This window comes from Podarcis tiliguerta, assembly GCF_965153285.1.
Source record: "Podarcis tiliguerta genome assembly, chromosome: 1".
In the NCBI taxonomy this organism is placed as follows: domain Eukaryota; kingdom Metazoa; phylum Chordata; class Lepidosauria; order Squamata; family Lacertidae; genus Podarcis; species Podarcis tiliguerta.
This window is the reverse complement of record NC_139534.1, coordinates 51,882,986-51,907,494: the sequence shown is the minus strand read 5'-3', so window position 1 is coordinate 51,907,494 and position 24,509 is coordinate 51,882,986. Positions and strand designations below refer to the sequence as shown.

The 24,509-nt window shown below is 45.2% G+C and overlaps 1 protein-coding gene across 1 annotated transcript in view; it reads left to right on the top strand.

The window, feature by feature from the left end:
• The window catches only part of WNT10A (Wnt family member 10A), a 48,173-nt gene that overhangs the window by 4,040 nt on the left and 19,624 nt on the right, over positions 1 to 24,509 (top strand). The window contains exon 2 of the mRNA XM_083441535.1: positions 14,057 to 14,319. Coding sequence (XP_083297661.1) covers positions 14,057 to 14,319 — 263 coding nt within the window. The remainder of the gene's footprint in view (positions 1 to 14,056; positions 14,320 to 24,509) is intronic.

Below are 24,509 nucleotides of genomic sequence, written 5' to 3'. Positions count from 1 at the left end.
CCCCTCCTAATGCAGCCCCTCGAAACCCCCAAGGGCTTGGAGGAGATGTCACTTGGGAGCCGTTTCTATAATTACAACTCTCCCAGGAATGCAGTGTCGAAGCAGATTTGTCTCTTTTACGAGTGGTTCTAGTCATCAGGATTATTTCACGCCTCCTCTCTCTCCCACCCCCCAGCACCTTATAATCCGGGCTGTCATCTCCCTCTACAGACATATTCTCTCACCCCATCCGTAATGGTGAAATTCTTGCCAATGGGCATTTGCTTTGACATGAAAACATTTTGGGGAAGAGCCTCCATTCCTCTGTCACTTTTTGAGTTCTGGGTTAGGGGTCTGTGCCTCTTCTCCTGGAAGTGGTGCTAGAGAAATTGAGGGATCGGGCTACTGGATGTCTGCTCTCATTTACCAGTCGTAATTCCCGCTTTGGAGCCGGGAATTTAAGAGTCCCAATGCCATGTATAGAGCAAAATCCATTGGTTTTATCCTCTGGGTAGGATTGACACTATCTACAACTAGAACAAAACACCAGTTTGCTTGAGGCAATTGGTAGCTCTTTTTGATCGCGCTGAATTCATTCATTTGAGACTCTCAGAAATTTGGCAGTCTTTTCTCTGAGTGGGCCTTACTCATTTTCCAGCACAGGATCCTTCTGGTGTGAAGGAGCAGGTGAAAATCTCATTGTTTCCCAAAAGTCAGTTGCACTACACTTAGCTAAGCTTTAATAAAGAGTGTTGTATAGGATATAAACCCAGTAATCTGTCCTGCTCTGTGTTATCATAGGTTGTGTTCTATTACGATGGTCGTCTATTAGGGACCTTACTTTTTTCTCTTCTTTCTTGATTGGGTAACCTGTTAGGGTGCATTGGATCCTTCTGTAGTCCCAAGATTTCAGCTGAATGGCTTTTGGTTTCATTGCATTTTATGTGGAAGTGCTGCAGAACCAAGCAACCCCCCCCCCCAATTATCTGACTGGAGTTTAAGCACATGGTTTGAGTTCTAAGTTTGGGCGTGAGAAATTTTGTTCAAATCCCTGGCTTAGTCATGAAGATCACTGGGTGGCTTTGAGTTTCTATCCCATCTCGCTGTCCCTTTTCCCTTCTGTATAGGTTTATATTGATGATCAACTGGGATTGCCCGTGTTGAGATTTTTGGGAATGGGAAAATGCCTATGTGGGAATAGAAAGTGAATAAATAATAACCCACAAGGACCAGTACTTGTGGCATTTGTGTTAATCCAAAATAGGTTTAACAGTGAAGTTATCAGCAGAAAATGAACATCCATTCATAGAAGAAGAGGAAATTTGGAGGATATAATCACCAATATCTATTCTAGCAATGGGAAGGAAGCAGCGTTCAAAGCATATGGGATGGGTGATCATTACCTTTCCAGTTTAGGGAGAGAATTTGGGGTCTAGTGGAGAAACTGGATTTCTGTGTTCACTTCTGGAGTCCTGGCTGTTGTATCATTCTGGCGGATTAGCAGCCACATTGTTCCTTTTTGTGAATCATTTAAACAGAGGAGAAAAATGTTTATGTACTTTGTGTTTCTCAAAGACCCCGTGGGATTGGAAGCATTTTCTCATATATACACATGCCTATATAAAAGGGTGGGGGGAGGTGATGATTTCATTAATTAATCAATCAATCAGCATCATGTTTGGAAAAGGCTTGGGGATGCTTGGATGAAAGGCATGCGCCAAGGCATGCAGAAGGCTGCTCTCATTAGGGAGAAATGCCGCGCTGTTCTGAGCTGCCTTGTTATGAAAGACACACAATGTCTTAATCGTTTTCTTCGAAGGGCAGGTCCCTTCCTTGAGGGCTAGAGCCTGATCCGTGCCAAAGAGCAGAAACGCCTCCCCTCTGAGTTTGGGGCCTGGTTGTTTTGGGGCTCAGAGTGAGCCTTGCATTTGGCACAGACTCTGACACCGGCTCTTCCTGGGAGCCCTTGGGCCAGTCCCTTCCCTCTTGGTAAATAATATGCAAGGTAACTGTCTCTCTCAGGCTCCTGTACATGGGTGCAAGGAAGGAGTCATCTCTTGGAATGGGTTTTGGGGAAAGTGAGCGCTTCCTAACACCCTGAGCCACACATCCCTCTGCACATGAGCGATCTTGCAAATTCTGCTGTCAGCTGAGAGTCAGGCAGTGGATACTAGATTTCTGGTTGTGATGTTAGATTTCAAAAGGAAATACTACTGATCAAGAGGTTGTGGTTAGAAGGGGCACAGACACAAAGTAGAAACAGGGCATGTTTTAACAGTGCAGCGGACTGGCCTCATAACTATTAGAGTGTCATGCCCAGTTAAAGCTGGTGGGGACATCTAGGATACAGTCACTTCCCTCCTGGGAGCGTGAATTGATAAGAATAAGTGCATTGCTCATTTTTGTTTAGCCTTAGTCCTGTTCTCTCTTGGATATCAGATTACCATGCTACATTTGGGTGGGTGGGGGCACATAGGAGGTACAATCAGTGAAATAAGGGAATAATGAATGGATTATACTAGCCTTTTCCAGTCTTTTGTTTGGGACCACAACTCCCATAATTCCATGTTGGTGGGGGCTGATGGATCCAATAATGACAGGAGGACAAACTTAGTTTTCCTATGCGCTTTCTGGGCACTGCCTGCTCTTTAAATCTCTGTGTCTGAGCACTTTCTTTTTGCTCTTGAGGTTTCCCCATGGAAACCTGCTCTTTACGGATGAATTGGAGCAAACAGCAGTCCACTGAAAACACAAATTGACGTTTGTTGTGCATTGGTTTTAAAGAGCGGGTTTTTGTAGGGAAAGAAGAGCTCTTGGATATGGAGCGCTAAAGTTTGGGCCTGTGCCTGGAAAACATGGGGCAAAAGGTAAGTGTGGATAAGCCCCTGGTTGAAGGGAGGCCTGCTCTGAGAGCACATCCAGTCTGGGTGCTTGAAAATAGTCAAATGCACCTGATTCAGATTAAAACGTGGATACTTTTTAAAAATTGCTACTTGCTGTCATTTGCCTTGGGAACAGGGTGAATTGTCCAGTCTTTGCCCGCTTTTTCTTTTTCCTGATAGGGTTTTTCTGCCATGCCAGCAGAGGCGGTGAAAAGCAGAAATGCCTCAGAACTTTTGCTTGCGATGGCAGTGCTGTGCTGGGAATTCACCTGCTGCATTTCTGCCTTTTGCCACACAGGTGTTGAAGGTAGAAAATAATTTGGCATCTCTGCCAGCCGTTACAGTCTGCAGCCCAGAGGCAATGATCAAGGCTTGGGAGCCTACATGTTGCTAGAGCTTGTGAGGGAGGTGGTGGTGGGGAAGACCTTCTCCTAAACACCTTGAGGCTCTAGCATCCAGGCAGGAGAATCTACTGTCTCGGATGAGTACAGGTGGTCAAATCACATGTTCCCAAACAAACTTCTGATTTTGTTTTGTGATGATGCGGGAACATTTCTCATTTATTTTGAATTGTGGGGAAGCTACGACACCTGTTTGAACTTTAGGTCACCTCAAGAAGTGGAAGACTCAGGCTTGTCTGTGCATAATTAGCCTGGAAAAGAGGAGACTGAAAGGAGATAGGATAGCCATCTTCCAGTATCTTCTTGTTTTCTCATCTTCTTGTTTTCTCTTGCTCCGGAGGGTAGGACTCGAACCAATGGATTCAAGTTATAAGAAAGGAAATTCTGGCTAAACATCAGGAAAAACCTTGTGACAGTAAGAGCTGTTTGACAATGGAAAGGTCTCCCTTGGGAAGTGTGGACTCTCCTTCCTTGGAGGTTTTTAAGCACAGGTCAGATGGCCACCTGCCATGGATGTTTTAGTTGAGATTCCTGCATTGCAGGGGGTTGGACTAGATGATCCTCAGGGATCCCTTCCAACTCCACGATTCTATGATTCTGTACCTTTAAAGCACATTGGAAACACATTTTCCACCCTTTAGACTTTTGGGTACTGTAGTTTATCTCTCCAGTAATCCTTAAGAAACTACAGTGCCCAAATTTCCTTGTGGGAGGAAATGTCATTTGAATGTACTTGAAGCGCGTAATGTGCACTCATAAGGTTACCTCAGTTCAAACAGGTATTACGGCTCCCTCTCTCCTTCCCCCATTTCGGGATAAATGAGAAATGTTCCTCATTTCATCATTGGGTGCTACTATCTGCCTCCTGATTGAATCTCCCCCCATCACAAAACATTTGTGTTGAGAGTCTGGGGAAGGGTTAATAAGTATATATACTTCCTTCCCCCCTCCTGTCTCCATTTTGCTTTGTTTTGTTTGTAATAGTTATTTTTGGGTTAGTTTTTTTCTCTCCACCCCCTACTGCCACCCCTCCAAAAAATATAATTTATTACCGTTGGAACTTGTATTAATTAAAGCAGTAGCAACCACAGCCTGTGACCTGCGGGCCTTTCACTGTGAAATCGTGTTTCAACTCATTTAGTGCTATAGAGTGAGAGGGTGGGGGGAGGACAGGTCAATCAGATTCAAAGAGCAGACATGGTAAACTGCCCTTCTCGACACTTCCATCTTTCCTCTCCCCAAACTCTGTGGGTCTTTTTGCCGGGATCCACCCCACCCCCAATAAAAGTCCTTGTGCTTTTTGGGCCAGACAAGAACATGTGCATGTGGTGTGTGTGTTGTAATGTCTATTTGGGGAGGGAGAATGAAGAAAGGGGGATTAAGGAAGTCTTGCTTCTGCGGGGGTGGGGATGATCTCCGCAGGGGCGTAGGAGCGATGTCAGTGTATGTCGGTTATTTGGATGGCAGGATGTGAGGGGGAGGAAAGGACACCGGTTCGGGTGAGACTTGGATAGCACAAGAAACTTGCCTGCCAAATGGGATAAATGAAAAAGCCTACAGTCAGTTCCTAAGACTGACAGACACTTGCTTCTCAACACTAAAACAGTGGAAGGATGCTTAAGGCTAGGGTAGGTGGGGAATGATAGTGGCAGTGGCGGATCTTGGGGTCTCAAGGTTCAGCAGCACCCCATGTGATACTAAAATTCAGCACCCCTCAACCTCTTGCCCTTCATTCTAAATCATATTTGAGATGCCCCCTGGGGCCCGGAGGCTCTGTACCCAGTGCGATTGAACCAGTCTCGCTCCCCTCTATCGGACAGTGGGTTGGGCTCTCAGAATCCAACCCAATCATCCCTTGGCCATCATGAGCCACCCCAAGTGAGTGGAATGGGTTCTGTTCAATGAAGATATCAAGGCAGTATCTGCTTGACACTCTCCACCAGGATGTACCTGCAAAGGGAGCGAGAAGGCCTGTTGCATTTACCGGTAATCCATGGGGAATTTGCCAATGTGAAGGTCTGGAAAAATGCATTTCAGATCTATTATAAGAAACACTTAGAGGAGAACTGAGGCACAGTGGCATGTAAGGCAAACCACTGGGTGGGGGCGGGGGGGGGGCGAGAGAGAGAATTGGTTATGTACATGCAAGGATTAATGTCTACAGAGTGTGTTTCTGCTTAGTGTCTGCTTATGCAATTGTATGGATAGAACAGACAATGTGATGGACTTGTTGTCGGCATCCCTCTGTCTTGAGAGACAATGGATTGTGTCTCCAGGGGGGTGAAGCCAGGGGGCAAGCAGCACTGACGTGACCTTCCTGGGCCACAAGCCTAGGCAGTGTGTAGGGAGGTCCTAGGCTGCACAGACAACAAGACCCGCTCACTGATGTGGCCCAATGGAAAGCAGAGCAACATGTTTGGCACCAGCTTGGCTGCAGGAGTTGCCAGTAAGGAGGCATACAGTATGTATATGTGTGTGTATTTTATGTGGGTGAGGTTTGTGTGTGTTTATGTGTATGTGTGTGTGTGTGCAAGCAAGCAGTGTTGGACTGTGGTTGTGTGGGTGTAAAAGGGAGTATGGTGAGTGAGGAGCTTGAGTTCACGATTCTAACAGGTCTTCTCGAATGCACCTACTTTCTGATCTTGTGTTTGCTCTTACAGTGTTCTGCGGTTCCCACATTACAGATGTGTTAAAGGGCCAGAGGGTCCAGTGATGCCCAAGAGCCAGTGTGGTGTAGTGATTAGAGTGTCTTCCTAGGATATGAGAGACCAGGGTTCAGATCCCTGCTTGTCCATGAAGCTCACTGGGTGACCTTGGGCCAGTCACTGCTGCTCAGCCTTCACAGGGTTGTTGTGGGGATTAAATGAGGAAGGGGAGAACCTTGTACAAGGACTAGCGCTCCATGGAAAAAAGGTGCGATATAAATGCATGAAATAAGTAATATACAGAGGTGGTGATGGGGTTGAGACTTGAACCTGGGGCCCATGGATCGAAGTACAAATTTCTTTCCACTAGACAAATTGGATGATCTTTTTATTACTTTGGGGTGGGGAAATATGGAGTGGAACGTTCCCTGAGTAATATTCTCTGTGGGGTGCTACATGCAGCCAGGAGTAGGAGCTGGAAGAGGCATAAACTGCCCCAATATATTTGCAAAACTAGTGACTGTTCTTAAGCATGGTCAGGTGCAAATAAGGTCCATGGATTTCAGATTCTTTCATAGAATCTTAGAATTCTAGAGTTAGAAGGGACCACAAGGATAATCTGGTCTAACCCCCTTCAATGCAGGAATCTTTGCATAGATACATACGTATAAGATTGTAGTCAAAGTGTGGATTGGTTTCCAGGGGACAACTAGTAATTATCCCAGGTTTTTCACAGTTCCCATGGCAAGAGGGTAAGCCTACATGGATGAAGCACAGATTCCAACCTGTGTTAATGATTCTCTCAGTACAGAAGCAGAGGATGTTAGCTTTTCCCAATTAGTTAAACAAGGGTGTGATCCTGTGTACATGGCGTCTGATGCCTGGTAATCAGATTTCAACACTATCTGGATGTGTTGGGGTGACATATTGCAGATTTGCTACTGCATTTCCTTTTTATAAGACAGGAGGGTGGAGCTTATTTCGTGTGTGGTCCCGGGTAAAGTATGAAGTCAACCATTTGCCTTTTCTTGGCAGCTTAGCCTCAGGTCTCCTTAAGTCACAGTGCACTGGTTTGATATATGTTGAATCTTGACTGTTGCAATAAATGAGACCTGACTGTGTCTGAAGAAAAACGTCTTTGGGCTGCTGTTAAAAATCTTGAACGGGTCAAAAGGTACAGTGGTACCTCGCAAGACAAATGCCTCGCAAGACAGAAAACTCGCAATATGAAAGAGTTTTTTGTTTTTTGAGTTGCTTCGCAAGACGAATTTCCCTGTGGCCTTTCTTCGCAAGACGAAAACGTATTGCGTCTTTTTCTTAAAACCGTCAATGCATTCCTATGGGAAACCGTGCTTTGCAAGACGAAAAATTCACAAGACGAAAAAACTTGCAGAACGAATTAATTTCGTCTTGCGAGGCACCACTGTACCTGCTTTTCTATTTGTTGCCTGCTGTTCTGTGAGAGTGACACACCTATGATACCTGGTAGACCGACAGCATGGGGGATGCTTCACCTGCATATCCTTAACAGTGCTTACAAATCAAGGAAGAGGTGGGGAAGGGTTGAAGGAATGTTAGGTTGTTTAGCACCACCGTAGGCATTGGAGTCATATAAAAAAAGAGCAATCCTGTACTTCAGCTTTGCTGGCTGCTAAGACATAGGATTTGGCAGAACTCCTGCTGTGCTGACAAAACAGGAGATACATTGACAGAGCACTGCAGATCTGCTCTGCCAGTGAGACCGTGCTGGTAGAAGTACTGAAACAGGGGAGTTGTGGGCTGGATGGGGTTGGCACAGGGGAGGAGCAAACTTGAACTGTCGCCTCAAGACCATGATCACACCCCTATTGATGGTGCAGCCTTACACCCCACAGACCTGGAGTAAGAAATCTCCTTCCTATTAACTAATGGGAGGGGTTTTTGGTTTCTGTTTTTTAAGCTGCCCAGATACTCATGGCCACCCCATCATGTTGTCACAGTGGAGCATGGGATATGGATATATGCCACAGCAAGTACAGTGGTACCTTAGGATATGCACACCTCTGGTTGCGTATCCTTCAGGATGCAAATGCGGCAAACCTGGAAGTATTTTTCCAGGTTTTGCCGCATGCGCAGAAGCGCTCTACCATGACATGTGCAGAAGCGGCACCTCCGGTTGTGAATTCCTCAGGATCTGACCGGAGCTCCGGAACAGATCCTGTGCGCAACCAGAGGTATCACTATATATAAACCTCGCACAAAGAGACCACAACTCTGATGATAGGATGTGTGTCCCTATGATAGAATTTGTCCCTATGCCATAGACATTTAAAGCCCACAAGGGGGAACGCTCGTGAGTGGAAACTCTGGAAAAAGGGTGCTTGATGCACAAAGGGAGCATTTTGCATTAAACAACCCACCTCCAGAACATGCTTCGGAACTTGAGCGCATTGTGAACGGGTCTTTGCTTAGAACGCTCACAGGCACCTCATCTTGGGACTTCAGACACCAACTTCCAGCACATGGGTGTAGTCGGGGTGGGGTGGGGTGCAGCTGTCTCCCCAAATCAAGTAAATAAATAAAAATACTGAACCAACTGACCAATTACATCAGAGATAATTTGGTACCCCCCCACCTAACATAATGCCCGCCCCCCTAAAATAAACCCTGGCTACGCCCATGACCCAACAGTGACTTCTGCACCTGGGGAGGCCAGGAGACAGCAGTCCACACAGGTAAACACAGGGAAAGGGGATCAGGTGCTTTAACAGATAACTACTGCAACTGCCTCTCATATATCTGAGCTCTATTGCTGTTCCTCCCCAACAGTGAGGGGTGATGTTTCCCCCATACAGGGAAAATGGCCACCCCCATATGCAGATAAGCCCACTGTTGACAAAGGCGAGACTGTTAGGATATTTCCGTTCCACCTTAAAAAGGGGACAGGCTGTTGTGAGTCACAGCCTACGTATTTCCTGCTCACAGGCAGTTTCTGTTTGTCTGTTGCTTTCGTTTCTCTCTCTGTGCCTGAGACATCGAAGCAGGCAGTCATGTTTTCTCTTTGTTCTGACCAACGCTGAATAAAGTTATAAATATGCTCTCCTGAGTGCATCTTTCGCTGTGCGAACTCTGCTGATAAGAGCGTGCACCAGCTCTGGAATGTGGCAAGCTATTTCTGGAAGCTTGTGTCGCTAATTGACTGATACTGTATCTACGAGAGATCGATGGATCATCCGGAGTCGACGTGGGGTCATGATGGCCTTTGTCTCCCTGGCAGTATCCCAACAGAGACATTCTACCCAACCAATGCCACTGCTGTTTCCAGGGATGCTAAGAGCATGACAGCTTTTCTTATGCTGTTCTGCAATTTTCTGCATTTGTGTATTTCCCTGGCCTCGGCAAGTCTAGGACGGGGGCTATTCTGCTCTCAAAGTAGCAGCAGCATATCTCCCGCTCCCGTGTACCTGGTGCATACAATTGCTCTGTAAGCGTCTTCACAGGAGGAAAGCATGACTTCATTAGCTGAGGGGAAATAAAGGATTGGCAGCTGGTTGGAAGTGGGGTACTCTCCATCATGCAGAGGACACACCTGTGCAGTGAATGGGAAACTAAGGTGGTGTACACATTACTGGCATAAAACTCAGCTATGCCGTTCCTTTTCCTCAGTTCATAATGAAGCTGGCATGATGGGAAGATGCATCTAAAGGTAACTTTTTCATAAGAAACAAAAGGATAGATACAGGATAGATGGTGGATTGTAACTAATGCCATTTGTGTACTGCTTCCCAGAGTGCTGGATCCAGAATAAACAGAAGTGTGATCTACAGCCCAAAGGCTTATCTACACTTGCCTTTCCTCTGCTCTTTCCAGGCACTGTCCATGATTTAAAGCTCCGTGTTCAAGCTCCTCTTCCCTCCCCCCAAAAACTTTTTCCATAGAGACCCACTCTTTAGAGCTCGGTTGAAGCAAACGTCAATCCACGGAAAACCTGAATTGACAATTGCTCCAGTCCAGCTTGAAAGAGTGGGTTTTCATGCAGGAAACCTGGGAATGGGGGAACACACACTTGGATATTATGGCGTGTTAAAGCACAGATCTGTGCCTGGAAAGAGCAGGGCAAAAGGTAAGTGTGGATAAACATGAGTTGTGACTTGCAAAGGTTTCCATAGCTAATCCTGAGAATGTTATGGTTGCTGACGAGGCTGAGAATTATTTTAGATGGTGACTGTGCCAGGTTTGAAGGGCTGCTGGGCAAGATGCCCTTAGGGGGCAGGGTGTCCCACTGATGATGCTTTTTTAGCCCCTCCCACCATTATCACAACCTCTCACCTCTACCCTGCCACCATCCCTGTCTGTCTTGTCTGACTCTTCTTTCCCTTCTGCCTTGGTCACTCATTCTACAAGTGTTGGTGGCAGAAAGGCTGATACTAACTAGCCCACTTACTAAAGCAGGCATGGGTAATCACTGGCCTCTAGGCCAAATGGGATCACCAGAGGTCCTAATTTGGCCTGCAAGGGGCATTTTTGTCCATACAGTCACTCAGCAGACCCAGACCTGCTTAGCTTCAGCAAGGTGGTGGGTTCATGTATCTTCTGACCATACCCTGGGACAAAGCAAGTGGAGGGCTCTGCTCTCTCTCCTTCCTCTTGCCATTGCTTGGATGCGCAGAGAAGGCAGGTGAGCAGGCTGCCCCAATGAAAGGAGGAGGACTAGGAGGTTCTAGAGAATGGACAAGTATATGGGCTTCAGCAGATGTCCATTGAAACCTACTACTCCTGGCGCCAGCCCTGAGTTGAGTTCAGATGGGCCCAGGTGACCTTTGTATGCAGAGAGCTGCCAGGTAAGCACTAAGGTGTTATGGTGATGGGAGAAACTTGAGCTGCCAATTGTCTGACTGCCAATAGAGTTTTATGAAGGTGTGGGGAACCTTTTGAAGTCAGGTATTGGTACAGCTGCCAAATTCAGCAGAACAGGTGTGGGGAACCTTCAGCCCTCAGACTACATCTCCCATCATCCTTGGCCCTTGGCCTTGCTAACTGGGGCTGATGGGAGTTGTAGTTCAGCAACATCTGTAGGTCCACAGGCTCCCGATACATGGAGTTTAAGGAAGAGTCACGTCGTGTAGAGAGAAGATACACAGCATGATGTACAAAGGTGGAAACCTCCCTCTTACACAACTATTAAATGCACAGCAGCCCAGTCCTCTGCAGAAGCTGGTAGCCCTGGCCTCAGCACCAAGAGAATGGTGGCAGGGTGTGGAAAAATGCTCTACAGGAATCTGGGATCGTCTCTCATCCTTACGCAACACATGCTCACCATCTTGCTATGCTTTTGCTGCTACATGGTTAGAAAAGTGACACAGAATCTCCCAGGCAGCTGCCACCTGCATTATGCAGATTGTGGGTGGCTGGCAATTTTGATCATATGTATGAGCTTATTCTCTAAGACAGGCTTGCATGGCTTGTGCTAGCCTTGTCTCTGCTAAACAGAAATGGTGATCTAAAACAGATGATTTGTAGACAAATATGAGTGATGGCCGTGATCTGAGCAAGAGGAAATTCTCCGGCTGGGAGAACAGGCCAGTTTCTATTGCTGATGTGAAACCCATGACCCAGCTGGTGTAGAGAACTCAGTACCTCACTCCTCCACCTTTGATCAAGCACTGTCATTAGTGAGTTATAAGCACCTTTTGCATCTCCCCTCAAATTGAGTCATTAGAGGCTCGAGTCGGGAGTCCCTGTTTTTTAAAACCGCCAAAGGGAGCACTTTGCCGTGTAATTAAAGCCTTCTTGTCTATTAACCTGCGTCTCTCTCGCTCCCTCTGTTCACCTGGACTGGTAACTCGCTAGGCTGTTCACAGATTGAGGTGGTTGTGGGAGGGCTGGGAATATTGAGACACAGGAGCATGGGCTGGTTCTCTCCCCCTTTGACAAATCATAAACGAGGATCTGAATCAAACTGCAAAGCTGACTGCTGTGTTGACAAGAAAAAAGCAGAGAGTTATTTATAGGAAACAATATCCTGGCACTGTGTATGTCACAGTAAATGTACAGTACAGTTCTTAACTTATAAAGTCCTGGACAACTTAGGACCAGGTGATCTGAAAAAATGCCTTTCCCCATACTGAGCTGCCCATTCACTGAGATCTTGGGAGGGCCCCCTGTTAGTTATGCTGCAGCCTACAGAAGCTCATCTCTCAGCAACTTGGAGGAGGGCCTTCTCCATGGTGGCCCCCAGTCTGTGAAATGAACTCCCCACCAAGATATGGAAGGCACCTGCTGTGGTGAGCTTCTGCCAGCTGTTAAAAATCTGTTTACTTAAGTTTTCTCTCATCTCTATAAACAGTTGAACAGTTCAAGGCTACTGTATTCAATATGTGTTATTTTTATAGGATTGTTTCTATTACGTATGGAATTGTTTTTTGAATTATTGATTTATTATATTTGTTTGTCACTTTTCTCACAGAGGGACCCAAAGCAACTTACATAAAAACCAGATAAGGACACCCAATGGGGGAAAAAATCTAAAAACACAACTAAATGAATTTGCATGGAATTATTTTATTGTACACCATCTTGATGTTATTTTAATGGAAGGCAATATAGAAATATTTTAAAGAAATAAATACAGTCCAAAATGCAGAGATCATGGGCAATTCTGAGGGAACACCTTCCAGTTCATAGAATCACAGAATTGGAAGGAACCACAAGGGTCATCTAGTCCAACCTCCTTCAGTGCAGGAATCTTTTGCCCGGTATGGGGTGCAAACCCACAATGCTGAGATTAAAAGTCTCATGCTTTACTGACTGAGCTATCTGAAACATCCGTAGCTATTAAACATCTAAGTCACCAAATTAGAAGAACATAAATGAAAGTTCTGCCTGATACAGACATCTAATAAGATCCCCTTCTGTGCAACATGGAAATGCCCCTGAGACACTCACCTGGGGCCAAGTTTGCTTTCAGTCTGCTGCCAGGCAAAACATTATTTTTGTGTGTCTGGACTTTTAATAAGAAATAGTAACTTGCTGTATGATATTTATAACTCTTTTGTTTAATATTTATGCTGCCTATTTTTTTTACTCATCCCATATTGTGTGAATATGGCAAATTATGGGCAAATTATGCCTGAGAATTCTGATTTAGACCTTAGCATTTGGACAATAACCTAATGGATAATTGCCAGCAACATTCAACACAAGTGGTTTGGGAATCTGGTCTTTAGATAAATTCAGCTTGCTTTTCTTTCTTTCTTTCTTTCTTTCTTTCTTTCTTTCTTAAAAAAGAGGTAAATATGTAGTTATCTAGCTTTTATGATAACAAAACTTCAAAACTGGGCGGCTGTGCAAGGCTTCCAGTGGTGATGGTGGACTTGTTCAATTTGCTTATGGAAGTTAAGAAGTAAAGAGTTCTTAACTATGTTAACTCTATTTTAACTCTGTTGGTTATCTTTGTATCCCTTTCTGTATTGACCCAGAGTACTTGTCTGGAATGCAGCATAGTGCTAAGTGGAGTATGCTTCTGGAGAATGAGGTCCACTCACATAATGGCACTTTTTCACCATTTGCTGATTTAGGGCATGGGGGGTGGGGTGAGGGGGGGAGTCCCATTGCAGGAACAGGCCTCATTACACACATGCAACAACTTAGTTGAATCGTGCCCTTTGTCTCAAAAAGGTAGAAACTTATATGGATTACTTTCTTCCTTTCATTTTGTAAGGATTACTTTCTAAAAACTCAGGGTAAAAGAATATTCATAAGGGGCAAGGAAAAGTCTGTTTATAGAATGCAAATACAAAACAAGGTAGTTCAGTAGGGTATTTTCCATAAAAAATGCACTATACACTGGAAACTTCATAACCAACATGGAAGCAGTTTGGCTAGTGTAATACAAATTGAACATACTTATGTAGCTTCAACCTGGGATGTTCTAGCTCTAAGAACAATCACGATTTGGAAGCAGCTTTCAAGGGAGATTGCAAAGTTTCCCTTGCTAAAAGGTTTCCTTTTTTCCTCTGCAGTTTGCAGTATCAGCTCCAGAGATAGTTGCAGCAGTGGGTGTTGCCCATCCTGGATGTTGACATTCGCTTTCTAAGAAAAAATGTTAGCTTTTAAGGTCACTTTGGTGCACTTGGTGATGGCACCACTGACTTGTCTGTTTTCTTCCCAGCTCCTTATCCAATGAGATTCTGGGCCTGAAGTTGCCATTGGAACCTGTGCTTAATGCCAACACGGTGTGCCTGACCTTGCCTGGTCTGACACGGCGACAACTGGAGGTGTGCGTGCGGAATCCTGACGTGACGGCTTCTGCCATTCAAGGCATCCAGATCGCCATCCACGAGTGCCAACACCAGTTCCGCGATCAGCGCTGGAATTGCTCGAGCCTGGAGACCAAGAACAAGATCCCCTATGAAAGCATCATCTTCAGCAGAGGTTAGAGTTCTCTTCCTGCCATTGGCTCTGTGAAAGCTCTGAGCAGGCAAAAGTGATCACATCCTTGTGGGCGCTTGGCTGGCTAAAAATCTGAGAGCAATGAAAGAAATGATGGAATGGGGATTTGTTGAATCTGGTACCATGTTTCTGGGTTTTAAGGCAAGCTCATGAACACCTGTGATACAGAGGTTTCCACATGTGCTTTATTGTGAAATGGAAATCTGATAGTTTGGTCACATTGAAAAAGAATCTTTTAGATTTGGACAGAGGTGGGCTGACATTTGTTTGTTTGTTTGTTTGACTACAATTTAGTGGTTGGATTTACAATTCAGGGGTGTGTTCTTGGGAATTATCTGTTTACATTAAACTGAATTGGTCTTGTGGATGTTCTTCTGTTTCTGAACCTGCCTTGCTGGATTTCATCAAGGTTCAGCATTCTTTGCAAGAATCCCAGCTGCTAGAAGGCACTTGAATAAACCAGAATCCTGTTATGCCACAGCAAGCTTCAATGTGCTTGTGACAGTTTTGAGGAGCAGTGGCCCTGCCTAACTCTAACTGATTGGTAGAGCTATATGGAGGGGGATGAGATGAATCATAGAAACCTAGAGGTGTTCAGCGCTATCATTCTTTCTTTAGCCTCAAGACATACCAAACCCATTCTTAGCTACAAAGCAATATGAAAGCTTTGTTCAGAATATTGCTTAGCAGAGGACAAAGGTAAGAAGACCTTAGGAATTTCAGATTGTTATCAAATGGAAAGCCCTAAGGAAATATTTCGCTACTAACTGAATGAAACAATTTCCACCCACAGGCTTTCACTAGTGGGTGAAACTTACTGCTGCATAATATTATTGCATAGTCTGAGAATTCAAGATTAAAAGGAGTGCAGAAGGACTATTTGCTTTGCATGCACACTGTTGACACTAATCACCCAAAGAAGGGAGACTTTGTTTGCTGTGTGCTCACCGTGTATTGATTCAAAATGGTGCTTGACATCCAAACATTGGCATAAACCCCACCTCAGGAAGCCTCATCCCGAGTTTGGCAATGTTGTCTTGAGATGTGGCCAAAACTATGTCACACGGAAGTCATGTTTAGGTCCACCATTTGATTCAAAATGGCAACCAGCATCCAAACATCAACAGTGAGCTCTACCTCCTCCTCTGAAACACTTATTCCAACTTGTTTGGTGACAATATCTCAAGAGGTGTCCAATGCATAGAAAACAAACAGACAAACCACTTTCCAAAATATATAGTACAGGGCTGTCCGACCAGTAGATCGCTATCTACCAGTAGATCCCCGGTTGATTCTGGCAGATCGCAGGATCCTTATTGTGTACAAAAAGTTACTGGGGAAAAGCTAAAAAACTCTTTGCAATCCTCCCCCCCAAAAGCTCAGCAACTCTGGGCAATCCACCCTCCCCACGCACGCTCCTCCTCCCTCCAGTGACAATGGGTAGATCACTGCCAGGTTTTTTTTAATACTGGGGTTAGATCACAGTCTCTTGGGAGTTGGACATGCCTGATATAGTAGATTGGTTCTAAACTGTCATTGCTTCCCCCAAGGAATCCTGGCAGTGTTACATTTCTGCAGCTTCTGATACTTATCTCTTAGGGATCCCTATCCCTGAACACCCCCCCCCCCATTCCCCACTTTCTCTCAAGAGAAGGAACGACTGTCAGCTGAAGACTGTAACCCTATACACATTTATCTGGGCTCAAGGCCTGTTGGGCTTACTTCATGGTAAATGTGCTATAGGCTTGTGCTGTAAATTCTCTAATCCATTGTGACTGTGCAGGCCCTGCCCCGGTCTGTTGTAAAAGCAGGGCAGCATCCTCTATTCTGCTTTACCCTCCATTGTCCAGTACCATTGCCCTCCAGAAAGCTTATGAAACCATTCCTCCTAATGATCAGGACCATACAAATCTACTACGTTTTTGCCCTTTTCTGTTGCTTTTTCCTGAATCGTGGAACAAGAATTTGACTCCTCAATCGAAATAGAGCCTGTTTGAGGGGAATTCCATAACGTTCCCTGGACCTTGACAAGGATGTGCGTGTGCAGAGTGATGGCAAGGGGCAGATACACGAGTCCCTTGTCACCTGCATTAATGCTGCTTGTAAGGGGGAGGGTGAATTGTGTCTCGCTGCGTCTCACCTGGGAATTTCTGTTGCTTACGAGGATGGTTCTTGGTAACCTAAAGTGACAGATCCCTTGAATCTTTCATGCCTCTTCCCACATCCGCTGCCATCAGCTCAGCCATGCGTGCTCCTCACTTTAAATAATTTGTAGATCACTCCATTCCTCCCCATACCAGTCCCTGATCTTTTACGCCTCATCATCTCCTCCAACCAAGTGAGAGGGAGGGAGGGAGGGAGAAAGCCCCATCAGTCTCTCAAGGCTGAAGAACTGGCTGCAGAAAACCCGTCTCCTTCCAACCCTGGCTCAGCTAGGTGGACTGAACTGGATGGATGCCCACGTTCTGGTAACAAGACCTTCTAAAGACTTGGTAGAAGGTAGATGTGAAGCAGTTTTGTAGTGTGGGAACAAAGATGCTTGATATAAATGCTTGTGTCTTGCCAGAGCCAATAAAATAAGGGTGCATCTTGATTATTATTTCTCCCTGGTAAACTGTTGCAGAAAAATCACAATAGAAGCTGATACTCTGCATACTGCACATCATGGAAATATGGGGGGGGGGGGTTTGGCCATTCTTAATGCATTGCTTCCTGGTTCCCCCAACTTCTATTTATGCCAAGCATTTCCTTAATTCAACCTGTCATTATGCATACTACTTCTGGAAAGAAGTCTCTCTCTCTCTCTCTCTCTCTCTCTCTCTCTCCTTCCTTCCTTCCTTCGATAACCCCCAAAGGGGGTGGGGGTGCTAAACGAAGCATCTGCATGGCTGGTCCACCCATGAGGCAAGGTGAAGTGACTGCCTCAGGTGGCAGAATCCACTGAGGCAGCAGATCGCAATGTTAGTCTTTCTTTCCCCCTTTGTTCCTGATTTAGATCCTCCCCTACCTCTTTTTCCCTGTTGGGAAGGGAAGCACCATTTTGGGGTCTGCCTCAGGTGCCAAAATGTATTGGACCAACCCTGAGCCTCTAAGTATGATCTGTGGAGGAGAAATGTTGGACAGAGCAAGGGTTAAGCATTCCCTCTTTCTACCATTTCTCCATTCTGAATTCCACTTCCCTCAGCCTGCCTTCTTCTTTCTTTCTTCTTTTAAATGGTACACATTTGCATGTAGCATATAGCTAACCTTTTACATTCCAATGTTTGGGGGTGAGGAATAAAGTATAGTTGCATTCTGACCTCAGATGCTATTGTCAGCAAGAGGACCATGTGGTCCCAATGAAATGTGGCCAGATTCTCCCAGTCACAGCCCAGAGTCACAGCTTGGAAAGTTTTGGCAGCTTTAGGGTCTGTAATACTAAGAAAGGTCCTCTCCAGACAGCAGCAGTGCAATCATATTGAGGAAGTATCTCAGAACAACTGATAAAGCCGAATGGTGTGTGAAAAAACCAGTATGAATCTACCAATGAAGTTAATGTTGAAGAATCATTGCTTTGACACTGGCGATCTTTGCTTCTTTCAGTACACTGACATTAGTTCGCCTGTCTTCCCAAGTGATGTGTACAATTTTTGGGAGACACTGTTGATGGAATCTTTCAAGGAGTTGGAGATGGTATTTATAAGTGGTCCATGTTTTGCAAGTGTACAGTAAAGTTTGTAGCACAATGGCGTTGTAAACAAGCATTTTGGTTTCTCTGTGAATGTCCTGGTCCTCAAACACTCTGCACTTCAATTGGAGAAAAGCCTTTACCAAAGGTGTCATGGACTTTGAAGAAACACGAACTCAGGGCGAAAAGGAGAAATGAGCTAAGAGGAAGGCACTTTTGGCAAACCCACACCGTGATCAACTCTCACACGGAAACCTATGTCCCCACGGTGGAAGGACGTGTGGATCCAGAATTGGCCTCCACAGTCACGGGCTCACTGTTAAGACTGTTTTCATGAAAGACAATCTTACTCAGCTACGAGTGATCTCCAAAGAGAAAGGAAGAGATGAATCTACCACTAATGTACTGTTCTTGTGGCAATGGTATGTTGCAGAAAACCACCAGTCTAGAGGGTCCCTCAAGTTCTTTGTCTTTTGGTGTACATCACTTGGCATGTTCTCCAGCATGATGTTGAAGATCGTTAGCTGGACATGAGTTTGACACAAGCTTAGTCGGGATAGTGAAAGAATGGATTCCCTCGTATGTGGGAGTAGAGGACAGGAAGATCAGTCAAAATATTCTGCTCTCTTTCTCCCTATCTACCTTAGATTTGTCAGTTATTCAACTGTATAATGTTTGTTTTTAGGAAGCCCATGAAGAGATGAATAATCCTCCTATTGCTTTCTTCCTTTTCCCCAGCCTGGGGGAGCTTATGATTAATTCTCCTCCTCTTAACATTTCTACCTTTTCTCATAAGAAACTAACAATTTCCAGCTCCCAGCTATACTTCTATCTGATTAAGGTACTTAAAACATTACTGCTATTAAATCCTGTCCAGAGAATCTGTTTAATAGTTCCTTGATTCCTTGGGCTCTTGCCAGTGCCAGTTTAAATGTTACATTACTCTCTACAGAGCAGGATCCCAGCCAAACAAGGCCTTCTCTGCAACATCCTAAATTTTGAATCTTCCCAAAGCACCCACCAGCTGCCTGCAAATGGGATTAGGCTCCCTCAAAATTCTCTGAAAATCAGGACATGGTGGCTGTTACCACATGACTTAGGAGCAGTGGCTATCTTTCCAAGCTCAGTGTAGCTGTGGAAGTTGGTAATAAAGCCAGTGCACTGACAATCACAATGCTTTCTGGGAGGCACAAGGATAGGAGCAGGGTAGAATGGAAGAGTTTGAAACATGTGATGTGTGCTTATGAGACCTTTCCTGTGTGGCACAGAAGCAAGTGTAAAAGGATGCGCAAGTGAGTCACACTTACTCACAAATGGATCTTCACACAAGACAATGGAACCATAGAATATGCACAACCCACTTGTATATATCTTGTTAGCACCTCATTTTCACATGCAAACCCACCTTTGTGTCAGGAGGGGGATGTCATTTATCTGTGTCCATCTTTGTTAAAACTGTCAGGTCAAAAAGAGTGCCATTAGGCTGAGTTGAGGGGCTCCCAAAATATGTTTCAGCACAGGGCTTGTCCTTGATTCTCATTGTTAGGCTATTCCCCCCGAGCTCTTTTGCAGTCTTATAATGTTAAAACTTCTGCCTAGCCATGGATCCAGAATTCACTGGTTCTCGGCCTCAATGCCTTATCTGTAAAATGGGTTGATTATGACCTACATATATCTCAAGTTTGTTATGATTGACCATTAGCAGTGTTTAGGCATATACAGTGGTACCTCAGGTTACAGACGCTTCAGGTTACAGACACTTTGGTTACAGACTCCACTAACCCAGAAATAGTACCTCGGGTTAAGAACTTTGCTTCAGGATGAGAACAGAAATTGTGTGGCGGCGGCGTGGTTGCAGCAGGAGGCCCCATTAGCTAAAGTGGTACCTCAGGTTAAGAACAGTTTCAGGTTAAGAACAGACCTCCAGAACGAATTAAGTTCTTAACCCGAGGTACCACTGTATTGATAACAGTGGGTGGGATTCACCTAAGCAGCTGCATCATCTTGCATAATGGGACTCCCCTCCCCCTGCATGCCCCCAAGGCCTCTGAAATTGGCTTGGAGAAAGGGCGTGCTGAGGAAGGAGAGGGGAACGCTTTTGCAGATGGAAAAATTGGAAGAGCAACATTGAATTCCACCTAGGAAGTCCTGCAAAGAGGAGGCTGTCTCTTACCTCCCTAACACAGCCCTCTGCAGCTAGAGCGATCAAGGTCTCAGGGGCTGCTTTGGAAGATGGAGGGAGGCAAGTTAAGATCCGCAGCAGAGAGCTCAAGGTCTGGCGTGTTGCCAGTCCCTGGCGGGTTCACCTGCAGTTTAATTAGGGAACGAGGGAGATGGGGCAGAGGAGAGGGAAAGGGAGGCATGTTTCAACTGGCTGGCTGCATAGCCTTTGGAGGAGTTGGGAAGGGGAAAGCAGCAGGCAGCAGCACTTGGGACATGGCAGACTCTCCCTGCACCCTGGGCAGGAAATCATCCAAGTTTTGGCATTGCCGGAGGAACTGTGGAACTAACTGAGGAGCCCTCTGTTACAAGGGCACACTGCTGTATACCAAGAGGAACTCCATTGGAGAGACGTTTTAGCAATTAGTTGTAGAAGAACAGAAAATCAGATTTACCTTTGCGTGCTCAAAACTTTATCATATAGCAACATCTCATTATTTTGCAGGATTTATGCAGCTATGGGTGTGTAGTTTTTCCTCTGCATTTTTGTAGCTCTGTGGGAACTTCCAGCAGTATTATATTCTCTTGTAATTGTCGTACGTTGTGTCAACAAGATGTTCACAGTATGAATTTCCTTACCTACATATTTAGCAGACAAAAGACACTTGCAAAAACAGCCTCTCCTAGCAGGCTGTTCATGTTGGTGAAGCTCCTTTACAGCCCATTGCAAAGTGAGGATCTGTTGGAAACGGGATGGTGGCAGATGGCCTGCTGTATTCTATGAAAGAGACATGTGCAGTGTGGTCTAAATTCTGCTGCGCTGACAGATGACAGTGCTATGCCTATGCAGTTATGCCATTTTGCACTTGCAATACAAAATGCAGGTGTAAGGAGCAAACATTGGGCCAAACAGGCATGAGAAGATATGTGAAGCTGAGACCTGGTTCTGAGCTCCCTCAAAAGTTGGTTCCAGCATGTTGTAATGACACTTATGCTCTATATGCCCACCCTACAAAAATGTACTGGAGGATACGATTGTGATTCATTCGGGAGCAAATCATGCACAGGAGTATACATGTAAAGGAATTTAGCTTGTATATTAAGCTGCATGGCATGTATGTGATGTTGTAGGATGGGGCTACATAAGTCTGCCCCCATGTCTAGAAGGTTGCAGTTACCCAAGTGAGAACTTGGTGGAGATTTTCCACAGGCATTTGGTTGAACACTGTGAGTACAGGATGCTTGACTAGATGCGCCATTGGCCTGATCCACCAGGTGCTTCTTGTGTTCTTAAGGGGAGCACTTTTGCACAAACAGCCAAGGCAACGACAAATATGAAAAGAGCAAATGAATGACACTTGTCCTCGCTCAGAACGTTACAGGTCCTCCTGCTGCAGAGATGAACTGTTACACCCTGGCTGCATTCAGGGCTGCAGGAACAGAGCAAGGTAAGCAATACAAGACCTTGGTCAGGAAAGTGGCACCTATGCTTCAGAGTATGACTCCTGAATATCCTATATACCCCTCTCCCTTGAGCAGCCCAGTCCTGAACACTCAAAAGCACCCAGGAGCACAAAGTCTCCCTTTGCAATGTGGCTCAAAGTGTACTGGCTTAACAGCCCACTCTTGCTTCGAAAGGTTGTGGCTGTGTCTCCCAGACAGAGCAATAATGCACTCTGCAGGCCAGGGAGTTTTTGCAGACTACAACACTCTTCTCTCTGTAGATCACTTCCTGCAATGTCCCGAGAAAGGCTATAGGGAACACAACCACGTTTAGTGAACACTGACCCCTCCACTCCACCCAAACACTAATGGCACTTTTTTTTTTTGGTAGGAGCCGACTTGGGGATACACGAAGCAGAACAAACTTTAACCAGAGACAGAGCTCCATGGCAGCTTTCCGCACAGGATAGATGACTATTGTCTCAGGGATTGCATTATATTTCCCGAGAGGTGACATCAGGGGGAACTGCTGATGGGAGAGTGGGGAGCGGGACTGGATGGGTGGCAACTTTAATGTGCCAGCTGCACATGGACACCCAGTCACAGGAATTGCTTCTTGGCAGCTGTTGCTCCTTCTTAGATACTATCTCCACCTCTGTGGAGATAGTCCTTCTACACTCCCAGAGGCAAAGATGTTTCTGCAACCAATGCCCAGCATGCCGTGTAGACGACGAGCGAGGCCTATATCAGCAGTGACCTGTGGGGAATTGGCTGTTCCAGTGTGAGGTTTCCACCTTTTTTCCCATCCCTGGACTTCCTGTCTCTTGGAAGTGGGCTGCAGACAGGATTGTAGCAGGTGGCAGACGTACCCAGTGTGGAAGTTTAGTGGTGGGGGAAGCTGCCCTCTGCTGCTGGGCTGCCTGCCAGCCATCTAGTCCTCAAGAGGCATGGAGGTCCTGCGCAAATAAAAAAAAACATGTTTATGAGATGTTGTCAGAACTCCCTTTGCTGTTGATGCTGCTCAATAAAAGCGATGATTGTTTCAACTGCCTGTCTCTGTTTCCTGTTGGTCAGCTGATAGGTAAGCTTTACTTCTCAGCAATCCTGCATTTCAGACATCTTCAGGATGGGGCGTGCAGCAGGGGGAGACAGTATGTCCTGTGCTGCAGCTCCACCTGAACATTTTGTCTCCTTTTCCCATCTAAACTTGTTGTTGCCAACAGGTTGCCCAGACATGGACTTTAGTGGCTTGTAGTCACCACGTTTCCATTTTAGAAGTATGAGGGACAAACTCACCCACTTCTGTTTCCCATTGTTTTACTCTTTCCCACTGAATTTACAGCCTGTTCAAGGTACTGTCTCTATACTGTGAGTTGCTGCTGATGTGTTCATTCTTCCCTGTCTCTTGGTCCCCTGTTCCTTTCCCTTCCAAAATGCTTGTTTCTTTCACACTGAAACCAACAGAAGTGCACTGTGTACAGATTTGTGTACATCATATGTGTAACCTTTGGGACCACTGTGAGACTTGACCTCTCGTTCTAGAGGACCTGTTCATGCAGGCTTCTTGCCCACTGAGCTACGATGTAGGGTAGCTGTTGTGAAAGGAATAACACTCCTTCCTTTTAATTCTGGCCTTGACTATTGTCCTGTCCAAAAGTGTTGTTTTTCGGGTTGTTTGCTGCTGACTATATCTAGAACTGTAACCCTGAAACTAATCACACCCTCTCCTGGTGGTCACCTCAAAACTACTGTGACCTGATCACAATTCTCCCAGTGTATAATTTTGTTCATGAGATAACTTTTATAGGGTTTGTTTAGTAACAATCATTGCAATAATCATTGCGTATCAATGTTCAGTAGTAATAATAGCAGAATGTGTCACACGTAAAACAACAACAATCCTGTATGCATTGCAATAAGTATTCCCGAAGAAGCTAATAAAGATCACTACCCTTCAGTTAACTTCCTCAGTTTCGACATAGGTGGTTTTCACCTTGCTTTTCCTGAGAGAATGCAAAACCTCCCCCCTTCCACATTTACTTTGATATTCCCTTTTGTTTTTTGTTCAAACCACCCCATGGCCTCTTTGATCATCGTTTGTGCAATACTGTCTGTGGCAGCCTTTGAACAACTTACTGAGCACCTATCATCCCACAACTACAGCACTTGCTCTCTGCACTTCCTTTCCTTGGATGGGATGAAAATCCTGGTTTAATTGTTAAATAAATAACAATGTTGTGTTTGGGCTTCTGGGACTGAGAGGTCCTAGCATACTGTTGATAGCAAATATTTATTTCCTCCTTCCAGAGCTCTTGGGAAAGACGTGCATGTGGTTCAGAGAAAGTTTCCCATCCAGGCAGCTTACAGGACCAGACCTGCATAGGTTCAGTAGAGAACTGTGTCACATGCCTAGTTCAGATAATTCAATCAAAAGGAAAGGAAAATAATTCACAGCTCAAGGATGGTGGAATAGGTAGGACAGTGAATGCTGAAATTAGAAAGTTTGGACATAAACTGAAGCTCAGAAATTTAGGAAGCTGTAGCTGGGAACAGAGATAGAGAAACCTGAGAGAGAGAGAAAGAGAGAGAGAGAGAGGGAGCATGATGGTGGGAGCTAGGAATATTTGGGTGCAGAATGAGGGCTGCTTCCAGACAGGTTTTTCTTTTATATTCTGCTATGTTCCATCAATACCAGTGGGCATTGCATAGCTGCCATAATGGGGGAAAGGAAGGTCAAATTTGCTGAGTGGCCACTTAGAAAACAAGTTGTGAGCCATGCTTTAAAATAAAATCAAGTTATTGAATGCTAGCAGTTCATTCATTTAAGAATGATTGCTCATTGCTATTGGTGAAATGTAAAAAAAAAAAAAAAAAAAGTTTGTTATGGATTGTTTTGAAGTTT